The sequence below is a fragment of the Pipistrellus hanaki genome (assembly GCF_964339955.1).
Source record: "Pipistrellus hanaki genome assembly, chromosome: 4".
Classification (NCBI taxonomy): domain Eukaryota; kingdom Metazoa; phylum Chordata; class Mammalia; order Chiroptera; family Vespertilionidae; genus Pipistrellus; species Pipistrellus hanaki.
Genome location: NC_140506.1, coordinates 72935589 through 72948540, shown reverse-complemented (window position 1 = coordinate 72948540; position 12952 = coordinate 72935589). Strand labels below are relative to the sequence as shown.

At 50.8% G+C, this 12952-nt stretch overlaps 1 protein-coding gene across 3 annotated transcripts; it reads left to right on the top strand.

Moving 5' to 3' along the window:
- Positions 1–4937: 4937 nt before the first annotated feature.
- Positions 4938–12952, top strand: TRIM50 (tripartite motif containing 50; the record flags this gene model as incomplete). Of its 3 annotated transcripts, XM_084880641.1 has the most annotated exons (6): positions 4938–5336; positions 8528–8623; positions 9450–9680; positions 9784–9806; positions 11029–11153; positions 12067–12952. In XM_084880641.1, the coding sequence occupies 6 exons, from the start codon at positions 4938–4940 to the stop codon at positions 12654–12656; spliced, it is 1464 nt and encodes a 487-aa protein (XP_084736767.1). In that variant the 3' UTR covers positions 12657–12952. The 3 variants fall into 3 exon arrangements, with proteins under 3 accessions (XP_084736767.1, XP_084736769.1, XP_084736768.1); XM_084880643.1 differs by lacking the exon at positions 9784–9806 and having other exon boundaries at positions 11009–11153; XM_084880642.1 differs by lacking the exon at positions 9784–9806 and having other exon boundaries at positions 9450–9684; positions 10998–11153.

Below are 12952 nucleotides of genomic sequence, written 5' to 3'. Positions count from 1 at the left end.
TTGGCATTAATATTCATTTTCCATCATTGTCATAACATGAGAAGGCTAACCTCTATTTTGTAAAACTACTGTTTGGAATTCTCTGCTGTTTTTTTAGATGGCCTCTTATTAAAAAAATTAATAATAATAATAATAATAATAATAATAAATAACTTTGCTTTCTAGCCTGCTTGAATAACGAGGAAGATAAACTTACCTCGCTGATCTTATAGGCCAGAGACTAGATCTGCCCATACTCTCAATGCCATGCCAGGTGCATTTTTAATTGGCTAGAACTGTGCAAAAAGTATTTCTTGTTTTCAAGGCCAGCAGCGAGATAACCACAAAGTGCACATAGGGCTGGCTCTGTAATAAAAAGGGAAGTTCTGCTTGTAGCCTTGCTTGGAATTTGAATTCATTTTCTCTGAGCCCACCGATGCATAAAGTGTGACTCCAAACTCTCTGAGCATTGTTTGATTTATTCCGGTTCGCTGTAACAAACAGAGTGCCACAAACCTAGCTGTTTAAAGCAACGCCTGTTTATTCTTTCTCATTTTCGTAGGCTAGAGGCCTGACAGCAGTCTCATGGGGTTCAAATCAAGGCATCAGCCCGACGGAAGCTTTGGGGAAGAATCCACTTCAAAGCTCATTTAGGTTGTTGGCAAATCGAGATCTTTGAAGCTCTACCCCTGAGGTCCCCATGTCCGACCTGGCATCCAGCCAGGAGGCACCCTTAACTCTTAGAGGCTCCTCTCCCATTCTTGCCTATGGGCCCCGTCGCAGAGGCAGCAACAGGGTGCCAAGTGCTTATGTTTGCTATCCTCTTGCTTCCTCTTCTGTGGTGCGGCAGTCATTCAGCTTCATCATCCATCCCACCTAGTGCTCACACTACTGTGATCCATTATGTATGCAGCAGCCAGAATGATATTTTAATAATATAAATGAGATGATATTCCCTTGCCTTAAAACCGGTTTCTTCAACAGCTCCCACTGCCCTTGAAATGAAATCCAGACCTTGGCCCTAGTCTACACAGCCCTCCTTGCCAACCTCTCTGGCCTCACCTTCTGATATTTCCTCTCCCTTACTGTGCTCCAGCTGCACACGTCTCCTCTCCACGTGCTTTCCAGCCTCAGGGCCTTGGCACTTGCAGACCCAGTGCCTGGTCTACCCTCCTGGATCCTTTCAGGTGGCCGGCTTCTGTGTATCCTTCTGGCCTCGGCAGAGACATTGCCCTGCCCCTTGCTCAAGTGCACCTCATCCTGTCACCCCATCCTACTTTCCACCACAGTGTTTACTTCGTGCATAGCATTTAAATCTATTATATTAACTTGTTTATTTATGACCTTACACCACTCCTACCTCCATGCATCATAAACTCCAAAAGGACAGAAACCTTGTCTGTCTTGTTCTTTAATGTATGCCTCATACCCAGCTCAGTGCTTGATGCATAGCAGGTTCTCAATAATTATTTCTTGAATTAACAAATAAAATTAGCTTGCGATTTGCCTATACCAGACCTTAGTCTCGCTTGACACTGGGGTGGAGATCACCCCTGCTGGCAGACATGGGTGCTTAGGACTGTGGGAGTTGTGGCCTGATGTTCTAGAGCTCTTTCTTTCTTTCTTTCTTTCTTTCTTTCTTTCTTTCTTTCTTTCTTTCTCTCTCTCTCTCTCTTTCTTCCTTTATAGAGCTCCTGTTCTAGATTTCTCTCTCTTCCTCCCCCTCTCCCTTCCTCTCTTCCTCCCTCCCTTCCTCTCTCTCTTCAAATGAGTTGGTTTAATGCCAGGTGGTACTGAATTTTGGTAATACAAAGACCAAAGAACACACTTTAGCAAGATTCTGGGCTTACTCTGACCTCACAGCTAAGTTGAAATGATTGAGTGAAAAGAACTAAAGCGATGTGTCATTGCATGATGATGATGATTATTATTATTACTAGTGGCCCAGTGCATAAAATTCGTGCACGGGAAGGGGGGGAGGGTGTCCCTCAGCCCAGCCTGCATCCTCTCCAATCTGGGATCCCTCGAAGGATGCCCTACTGCCAGTTTACAGGGATCAGGCCTAAACCAGCAGTCAGACATCCCTCTCGTAATCTGGGACTGCTGGCTTCTAACCGCTCATCTGCCTTCCTGCTTGATTGCTCTTAACCACTCTGCCTGCCAGCCTGCTTGCCCCCAAATGCCTCCCCACTAGCCTGATCACCCCCAATTGCCCCCCCCCCCTGCTGGCCTGCTCACCCCTACCTGCCCTCCTCACTGGCCTGCTTGTCCCCAACTACCCCCCTGCTGGCCTGCTTACTCCCAACTGCCCCCCCTTGCTGGCCTGATCATCCCCAATGGCCTCCCCCACTGGCCTGATCACCCAGAACTGCTGTCCCATCCTGGCCTGATCACCTACAACTGCCCTTCCCTCTTGGCCTCTAAACATCTCTACCTCGGCCCTGCCACCATGGCTTTGTCCAGAAGAACATCCAGAAGGTCTCCTGGAAGGTCTCCCAGTCTAATTAGCATATTATCCTTTTATTAGTATAGATAGAGGCCTGATGCATGGGTGGGGGCCAACTGGTTTTCCCTGAAGGGTGTCAGATCAGGGTGGGGGCTCCCTTGAGGTGTGGGGCAGCCTGGACAAGAGGCCTGTGGTGGTTTGCAGGCTGGCCATTCCCCCATGGGGTGAGGGTCCCTTTTGTGGGGTGTGGCCAGCCTGGGTAAGGGGCTGAGGGCTATTTTCAGGCTGGCCATGCCCCCTGGCAACCCAGTCCCCTAGCCCCTCCTCGAGTGGAAATCAGGGCAGGCAGGAAGCTTAACTTTCTCCATTGCCAGGGGCAACCCAAGCCTCCTGCTTGCTCCAACTCCAGGTCGGCTGCCATATTTGTTGGGTTAATTTGCATACTTGCTTCTGATTGGCCAGTGGGCATAGCGGAGGGATGGTCAATTTGCATGTTTCTCTTTTATTAGTGTAGAACTGTAGATTATTTACAAAAGTTAATTCTTAAATATACCATAGGCTCCAAGACAACACTTCATTCTAGCTCTAGATGGCAACAGATGGTATGACAGGGAATCCAGAAGTTAAAACAGGAATGGAATTAAGGATCACCATTGCCCCAGGCACACAGGACAACTCACTATTTGCTATATTTGTTCATCCCACCTGTGACCAGGAGACCCTTGCCCACAGCTTTTGCTTTTAGTTCCCTGAGTTTCTTCTGCTCCTCTTTTTGCTTTTGCTTGAATGCCTTACCCTCCTCATCCATCTCCTTGGCCTGCTTCTTCAGGGGCTTCTTCTTGCCACCTTTGAGGCAAGACATGGCACCTGCTACTGCTTCCCCAGACTCTGCCACCAGAAGCTCTAGAGCTCCTGTTTCTTAACACTCCTGGAAACCTCTCCATCCTACCCTTTTCCATCAGTAATTTCCCACCACACCCCTGGGGTATGTATAGTGTCCTATGACCTGTATATCACATATCCAGCATACATAGTATATTATTAACTACATAACAAAATGTCACTGAACTTCTAAACCTTTGAAAGACTACATATATTATAAAAGTCCTTAATGCATGCTGAATAAAGAAGTTAGACATGAAAGAGCACATACTATATGATTCTGTTCATTTGAAATTCAAAACTGGGCCACTTTAATCTGCAATGATATCAGTCATGTGAGCAGCTATTCTTGTTAGACGTTCTGACTAGGGGGCAGCACGAGGAGGTACTGGAAATGTTCTGTATCTTGATCTTGAGAGTGATTATATATTAAGTTTACTTTAAGTGTGTGGTTAAGATTTGAGCCCTTTGTAGAAGCTATACCCCAATTAAAACATCTAAATAAGTAAATAAAAATATTTTTAATGAGAGAGATTCAGAAAGATTGTGTTGAAGCACAAATCTGCCCCGTTGGGGTCTGTGAGGTGTGAATGGGTACCCAGTCTCTCTGTCTGCACCCCTTCCCCTTGCCTGGCCAAAGCAAGCACCTGAATGTTACAGTTATCAGGCTGCCTCCCCCATCCCATGATGCAACCCAATTTCCACCTGATTCTGGGTGACCTTGAGGACATGGGGGTGTTGCTGGGAAAGGGGAGGAGGAAAGGGTAGTGACAAGGTGGTGGAGCAAGCGTCCAGCTGCAATCCTCAGGTCTCTGCTCCTGCTATTCTGTCCTGGGGAGAAGAGGCCAAGCCCATCAGGTCAGTGATGCTGGTCTGAGGCCCTGGTGGGAGGCCCGGTGGATTCTAAGAAGCCAGGTAGTTCCAAGGCTGGAGGGGGTGCGGGGCGGGGGGTGGGGGCGCGGAGAGGGAGGGGAGGGGAGTCCTCTTCTTGGCTCTGCTGCTGACTTGTAGCTCGGTGCTTCTCTCGTTCAGAGCCAATCAGTTTTCAAAGAGGAACTGGGTGGGAGATTGAGATACAGCTTTCCTAAGTCCCAGACTGTCCGGAACAATGTTGTTCTGAGACAGAACTCCACTTTAGGATGACCTGGGAGAGTCTAATGTAAATGCAGATTTCTGGGTCTCACTGGAGATGTGGGAAGGGGTGACTCAAGAATATCTGTTTTTAACTAGGATTCCAACATTGCTCGCCTATGTAAACACTTATCTGGGAAGTGGGAAGGACCTTTGCTGGTTTTTGCCGTCCAGTTCTAGGTCAGGCAAATGATGTCATCTAAATGATGCTTTCATGTTTACCTCCAAATCTGAGTTTAAATAAGTTAGAATCATATATCTCAAAGTAACCTCCCCTGGCCCGCCTCCCCCCCCCCCCCCCCCCCCCATTTAAGCCCTTTGTTTTAAACAGGCCCAAGGTTATCGAGGGTCAGGACTGGTTATCGAGGATCAGGACTGGAATCCAGGGCCGGAGTCTGGTAAGACCTCTAATTTCCAGAGGCCCTTTCCAGGGAATTGTGGGCAGCGGGAGTGGAGGGAGCCGGCTCAGAGAGGCCCTGTGTGGCCGCCCACAGGGCGGATGGCGAGGCTGGTGAGCATGACGGAGCTGGAGGACCGCCTTCAGTGCCCCATCTGCCTGGAGGTCTTCAAGGAGCCGCTCATGCTGCAGTGCGGCCACTCCTACTGCAAAGGCTGCTTGCTGTCCCTGCTCTGCCACCTGGACTCGGAGCTGCGCTGCCCTGTGTGCCGGCTGGAGGTGGACGGCAGCAGCTCCCCGCCGAACCTCTCCCTGGCGCGGGTGATCGAAGCCCTGGGACTCCCGCGGGACCCGGAGCCCAAGATCTGCGCGCAGCACCGCAACCCGCTCAGCCTCTTCTGCGAGAAGGACCAGGAGCTCATCTGCGGCCTCTGCGGCCTGCTGGGCTCCCACCAGCACCACCGGGTCACGCCCGTCTCCACCGTGTACAGCCGCATGAAGGTGGGTCCGGAGGCTGCAGGGAGGGGGTGGAGGGCAGACAGGTCACCCCGGGGGCCCACAGAACCCAGCCTCTGCGCTCCCTGGCGCCACCGCGGGCACAGGAGGGCCCTGGGACAGCGAGTTCCCTCCAGCCCTGTCCTGGAGCAGGACTCCGCAGCATCCACTCACCCCCACCCCACGCGCCCAGCAGGTGCTGGGGATTAAAGGGGTAAAAGAAGGAGAGGCCCTGTGTCACGTGCTAGCCCTCTCTCTGCTTTATTTCTCTTTGTGGCTCTGGTCGGTTTCTTGAACGCTCCTGGGACTGCAGGCTCAGGCACATGAGGACAGGGACTTTGGTTTGTTCCCTAGGGTATTTTTGTGCCTGAAGCCCTGCCTGGCTTTAGTAAATGTTCAAAATGTATTTGTGGAATCAATGGATTCCTGCCCTCCTCACCTTTGCCTCTCCCGGCTAGCAGATCATTATTTAACATAATAACAACAACAATAATGGTGATACCTTCTTAGGTTAATATGTTGATCTAAGGTTTGAAGAAAGGTTATATTTTGCAAATGAGGAAACAGGCTCAGACAAGGTCACACAGCTTGGCTGGCAGAGCCAGGACTCCAACCAAGGCCAGTTTTCTTCGCACTGCCAACAGATCAAGAGAGGGCAGGAAGGGCCCTTGGAAGTGAATTATTATAGGGCTCGTGGCCTGGTGTTTGAGGGGAAGTGGGCATAAAAGCGAGGAATGACATAAAATAAAATAAAAAGTGATGTGGTCAAGAAAAGAAAGAACATGGCGATCTGCAGGCAGGGTGGCTAGGTCCTCTGGGCAGCATTTCTTTGTTCCTTCAACCCTGGGAGACAGGTAGGAAACATGCACAGGGCCAGCCAGGTCATCCGCCAGCCCCGCCTCCCCGCAGGCCTTTATCGGCACCTTATCTGTGCGAGGTGATGTGCTGGTGCCCATCAAACAGCACGCCGCCCCCCGGGGAGTTCACAGACCGGATGTCACCTGGTGTGTCAGGTGCTGCTGTCAAAGTTAAATAGTCTCCAGGTGAGACTTCCAGGAGCATGGCTCCTGCATGGCCTCAGGTGGACAGGGAAGCTTCCTGGAGGAAGTAGACTACTGAACCAAGACTTGAATCCCAAGGAGGTTAGGTAAGAAAAGAAGGGGGGGGGGGGGAAAGCATTCCAAGTGTAATGACAGCACATGCAAAAGCCCAGGAGGTAAACAGCATGGCACATTGGAGGATTTATAAGTCACTGCATGAAGCCCACGGGAGCCAGATGGGGCAGCTGAGGAAAGCAGGGGCCAGGTCATGGGAAGACCTGTGTGACACGTGTGGAGATTTGCAGTTTATTCAGAGAACCATGGCGGTGTGGTTTGGGCACTGGAAATCTTTAAGCAGAGTTGTGATGGCGGCCTCTCCCTTTGCCAAAGGGGTAAATTGGACAGTGAGGCCGGGGATAAGAGATTGGAAGTCAGAGACTGCAGAGGGATAAGGGAAGGCACTGATGATGCTCCAAGGAGCACCAGGGTTTAAGGTTTGGGGAGAGGGGGGAACCCCGAGGAAGGGGACAGAAAGAATCAATAGAGGAAGCAGGGACACTGGCTGCATCTGGCTTCCTAGAAATCAGAGGAACAGAGCATTTTAAAAAATATATATTTTATTGATATTTTACAGAGAGGAAGGGAGAAGGATAGAGAGCTGGAAACGTCGATGAGAAACATCGACCAGCTGCCTCCTGCACACCCGGGGATGTGCCCACAACCAATGCACATGCCCTTGACCGGAATCAAACCCGGGACCCTTGAGTCCGCAGACCGACACTCTACCACTGAGCCAAACCGGTTTCGGCAGGAACAGCATTTTAGCCAGAGCAAGATTGCTTGTGTGAAATGTCTGCTGAGGATTCAAAGGAGTGTCAGCTTTAACAGTGAAAACTGGTTACCTTGGCAAAAGTAGTTTTGGGGAGGTGTGGAAGGAGAGCATCCAATTGTAATATAATGAAATTGAGCCCATGTTTTATGAACAGATGGCTGCTCAAGAGAGAAGGAAACACTTGGGAGCTTGCTCATCATTTCTGGCAAAGAGTCAGGGCCCAGCTTGGGTCCTGGTTTTGGATGTGGGTTTTTTGTTTGTTTGTTTGTTTTTTGTATTCCCAAGATTCTTCTGTGTGATGTGACTCAATTATGTTTTTTTTTTTTTTATCAGATCTCTGTCAACTTTCCTGATTTTTCCTGTTGATTGAGATCTTGAGATGCTTTATTTATTTCCACAATTGTGTTTCCCCTCACTGTGGCCCATTGCCGAGAAAGAACTAGTCCCATCTCTTTCTGCCTCATGAGGGTTACCACTGCAATGCCCTTTCTTGGGTTGCTGTGAAATTTTATGCCTCCTTATCCGGAGCAAGGGCTCTGTATCCATTTATTCTTTACCCAGCTCCCTTTCTGAAAGGCTCTTGTGGGCGACTTCTCCTTGGGAATTTTCTAATCGAGAGTCAGTACACGCCATGGGCATAAACCCACAGGGCCCTGGTCAGCTAGTGCAGCATAGATTGTGGTCTAGGTGGTCCTGCTTGGACGCCTAAGATAGATCAGATTTGGGGCCAGAGCATACCAGGGGAAGTGAGTTTATTTCACCCTTGGGAGCCCCTAAATCTAGGCTCAGATCAAACCTGCCAGAGATGGATTCAGATCTTTATAAGGTGTTAGGGACTCACCAGGTATAACCTGGGCCACCACATGCACTACTAGCCTCACCTGGGGGACAGCCCTTTTGTAATGACTCTTGATCAAATGCTCACTGATTCTGGACTCCCTGGTGACTGGAGAATTTACCTGGTGGGCAACCTACAGGTAGCATTCCATGCAGGGAGTATTGGCTTCAGACCAGCAATCCCTTCTCTTGGATGTTGTGTGGTGACTTCCAGGTGGCTGTGACACGTTTAGCATCAGGAGAGGGATGACTTAGAGTTCCTCTGCTGACTGGGAAGTTCCTACCATCAGTATGGAACATTCTTGAGTAATTTTAACTATTATGAGGTCAAGGGCACTTGGGGTAGCTCTGGTGCCTAAATGGATCCACTGGGAGTGCTAGTGGCCATTGGGATGCTCCCTAGAAGTGTGAGACCCAGGGCTGGCCCCAAGAAGCTCAGAGCCTAAAGGGATCAGCCACTCACGGGGGCCATGGCACATTGCCTCTAGGAGGAGCTTGCAACCCTCATCTCTGACCTGAAGCAGGAGCAGAAGAAGGTGGATGAGCATATCGGCAAGCTGGTGAACAACAGGACCCGAATTGTTGTGAGTGCCCTTTCCCTCTGCCCCTGCGCTGGGACCAGCACCTTCCCTTTCCTACAGAGCCCAGTGCTCATTTGTCCTTTACAGGAATCCATGCCTTCCATATAAAGCCAGCATTCAAAGCATTCCAGGGCAGGGTGGGGAAGGTGCAAATCTCAGGGGAATTCAACCCAGTTGTCAGGACTGTCTCAAAGTTGGCTTGTGTTCCTAGAGTCCTTGGGACTGAGATAAGCCAGAAGCTAAGTCCCAGAGGTAAACAGCCCCAAGTGTGGGCATGACTCCCCAGCCCCTGCCTCTCGTGTCTGCTTGACCTTGACAGTCTGTGTGGCACCTTCTCAGGACCTTGCAACACAGGCATGGGAAGGCCTGAAGCTCCTGGTGGCTGGCTGATTTTCCTTAGTGAGAGGCACACTGGGTCTGGGAGGTGCAGAGCCCGGGCCCTGCAGGTTATTGTGAAACAGCAGCGGTATCCCCGGAACATCCCTCACTTTTGAGAAGGAGGCAGCATCACCCCGATCAACAGAGATAGACTTGGGGTCACACGGGAAGCCTGGCTATCTCACTCCAAATACTGCTCTCCTGGGACTTTTCAGACTTTTTTCAGTTCTAAAACCCTGTGTTAAAGCAAAATCTTACTTGCACACATAATAGTTAAGACAGTGAAAGCAGAGCCACTGCTTTGAAATGGGAACTGGGGACCCTGCCTCTGCCCTGCCACTGTTGCCCACTCCCATGTCCCCATGGGGCCTCCAGGCACAGTGTGAACGGGGTGGGCAGGATTCAGCCCTGGGATTTGGGTACCAGCCTTGACAGGCCCTCCCTGTTCTAGAATGAATCCGATGTCTTCAGCTGGGTGATCCGCCGTGAGTTCCAAGAACTGCACCACCTAGTGGACGAGGAGAAGGCCCGCTGCCTGGAAGGGGTGGAAGGTCACACCCGTGGCCTCGTGGCCTCCCTGGACATGCAGCTGGAGCGGGCCCACCGCACACGGGAGCGGCTGGTCCAAGCCAAGTGTGTGCTGGAGCAGTTTGGTAATGAGAATCACCATGACTTCATCCGGGTGAGTGGCTCAGCCCTCAGGGCCTCAAGAGCCTCCCTTTCCTAAGTGAGGGCTTTTGCATAGCCACTGCCATGCCCTAACCTACCTCTCTCTTGTCTTCCAGAAGTACCACTCCATGGCCTCCAGGTAATAACTTGGGAGGGTGCTGCGGCACAGGCATCTCTTCTCTATTAGTTCCTCCCCTCAGTTTCACCAGTGCCTCAGGAGCCGCTGGCCACATCTGGCTCTGTACTTGGGGCAGGCGAAAACAGAGATGGAGTCAGGTCCCTGCCTTCAGGGGTTTTGCAGCCTGGTGGGAGGGGGCCAGTGAACTGTGGTTACGTCATGGTGGGTATCTAGAACAATAGAAGCTACAGAAATACACAGAGGAGGAGATGACTGTGAAGGGAAATTGGCAAAGACAGTGTATGGGTCGGGCAGCTGAGAAGGGAGAGGATAGGAGTTTGCCAGGCAAGCCAAATAGCTTGAAAGGGCAAAGTAGTGTGTGGACTTGGGAGTATTATGAGAAGTTCCGTATTGCTGGGCTGTGAATCATACACAGATTGACATGGGAAATGGGGTGGGAGAATGAGGGGCCTTGACATCTGCACTTCGGCTTGTGTAAAGGGATTGGATCCATGTTCTAGTCCCGACAAGTGAACAGTCCATCCAGTTCCTGAGCCTTTCTCATACGCCATTTATGAGTTTCCTTGTTTCTCAAGTTTTTGTTTTTTCCCCCAACATTTATTGATTGATTGATTTTTAGAGAGAGAGAGAGAGAAGTGGGGTGGGAGAGAAGAACATAAATTTGTTGTTCTACTTATTTAAGCATTCATTGGTTGATTCTTGGTGTGCCCTGACCAGGGATTGAACCTGTAACCTTGGCATATTGGGACAATGCTCAACCTGGGAGAGCCTCAGATTTTCTTTAGTTTCCAGGACAATTTGATTGGGAACACTCGTTTAAATGGGTGGACAGAGAATCTGATTGGCTCTGTGTCAGGGTCATCCATTACAGAGAAGTGGTCCTGAGATGTTAGGCTGCACCAGAATCACCCAGGGGGCTCATAACACACCATCACTGGGCCCCAGTAATCAGTTTCTGATTCAGCAGATCTGGGGTGCTGCCCAAGGAAATTTGCATTTCTAACAAGCTTCCAGGTGATGCTACTGGTCTAGGACCTGCACTTTGAGGACCACTGATGTAGAGTATTTCCTCTTCCAGGAAGGAGGCGGGCCCTCGGAGAAGGAGGTGGAGGGGAGGAAATGATGGAACTGAGTGCACAGCCTGCTGAGCTGGAATGGGATTTGCCTATAGGTAGGGTGCATGGTACACAGCTCTGCCAACACTGCACCCTGTTGCCTCCAGAGCAGAGCTCCAGCCGGCCCGACCTTTGGAAAACACGTTCAACCCCATCTCCTTCAAACCAGGCCTCCACCAGGCTGACATCAAGCTGACTGTGTGGAAAAGGCTCTTCCGCAAGGTTCTGCCAGGTGTGGCCCCAACCCATCCTCCTTCCTGAAGACTGCTGGTGTAAAGTACAGAGCGCTGGGAGGTCTGCATGGGCTAGTGGGGAGAGCAGGGGAAAGGGGATCCACCAAAGAGTTTGGGTCAAACTCAGCTCCAGCTCCTACTAACTGGGCAAGTTGTATAATTTCTGAGTCTCTGTTTCCTCACCTGTAAAGGGCTATTAACCCCCACCTTCCTAGGCTGCATATTTATTAGTGTGTGTGTGTGTGTGTGGGTGGGTGTGGGTGTGTGTGTAGTTTAGTGCTTAATAAATGTAGCTGTTACTTTGTCAAAAAATACTCAGACATTTCATTATCGTCTTCATTACTGGAACATAAAGGCTATCAACAATAGACTGATTTCATCCAACAAAGACATACAGGGTTTATATAATAGAAAAGGGGGGTGGGGGAGAGAGAAACATTCTGAACTCTGAATGTTGTTTGCACATTTTTGGTGTAAACTGATTAGCTGGCAGCTAGCAAAGAAGTCAGCTGGGAGTTTGTCCTTGAATAGGCTGCTTAGGATATCAAAGAAACCAAGTGCAGTTGTTATGGATTCTCCAGAAAACCTGGAGAGTTTAGCTGTGGACCACACATGACAGGCTGTCTTCCGGGTCCTTGCATCAGCTCCTCTACCTTAAGCAGGTCTATACCATGTCCCTTACAAGAAGGTCTCGGCTCACAGCTGTTTATTTTTTCTACCCTTCAGGCATCATTCATTCATTCAGCCAACAACCTAAGAGTGCCTACTCTGTGCCTGGTCCCTTCTAGGTCCCAAGGATACAGAGATGAGGCCAGTGCAGTTCCTCTCCTGAGGAGCTCAGGGCCTCCAATCAACCTTCCTTGGAGCAGGGTCTGCTGCCTTTTGAAAACTGCCTTCTCTGATCTTTCCTAGCCCCGGAGTCTCTCAAGCTGGATCCCGCCACAGCCCACCCACTCCTGGAACTCTCCAAGGGCAACACAGTGGTGCAGTGTGGGCTCCTGGCCCAGCGGTGTGCCAGCCAGCCTGAGCGCTTTGACTATAGCACTTGTGTCCTGGCCAGCCGGGGCTTCTCCTGTGGCCGCCACTACTGGGAGGTGGTGGTGGGCATCAAGAGTGACTGGCGCCTGGGCGTCATCAAGGGCACTGCCAGTCGCAAGGGCAAGCTGAGCAAGTCCCCCGAGCATGGCATATGGCTCATTGGCTTGAAGGAGGGCCGGGTGTATGAGGCTTTTGGCTGCCCGAGGGTGCCCCTGCCCGTGGCCGGACACCCCCACCGCATTGGCGTCTATTTGCATTATGAGCAGGGAGAGCTCACCTTCTTCGATGCTGACCGCCCAGATGACCTGCGACCACTCTACACATTCCAGGCTGACTTCCAGGGCAAGCTCTACCCCATCCTGGACACATGCTGGCATGAAAGGGGCAGCAACTCACTGCCCATGGTGCTGCCCCCACCCAGTGGGCCTAGTCATCTCAGTTCTCCACAGCCCACCAAGCTGTAGCGGTGCTCATGGGGCTGCCTGCTCATGGGCCCTTCCCATCTAGGCATGGGGACTCCAGGGATTCTGCTGGGTCCAGCAACTCTTTGGATGGTCTTGGTGCCTCTGTGACCCTGGAAACATTTAGTGATATGGAGAAAAGGACCACAGTTCCCATCAGCTAACAGCGTGTTTATTTACCTATTGTTAGATTATTGACCTGCTTCTTAACCAGCAGAACTGGGCCTTGGGCTTCCCTTGGTCCCTCCTACCATGCTTGTTGCTTACTCCTCCATCTGAGGGTGGAAACATTCCCATCC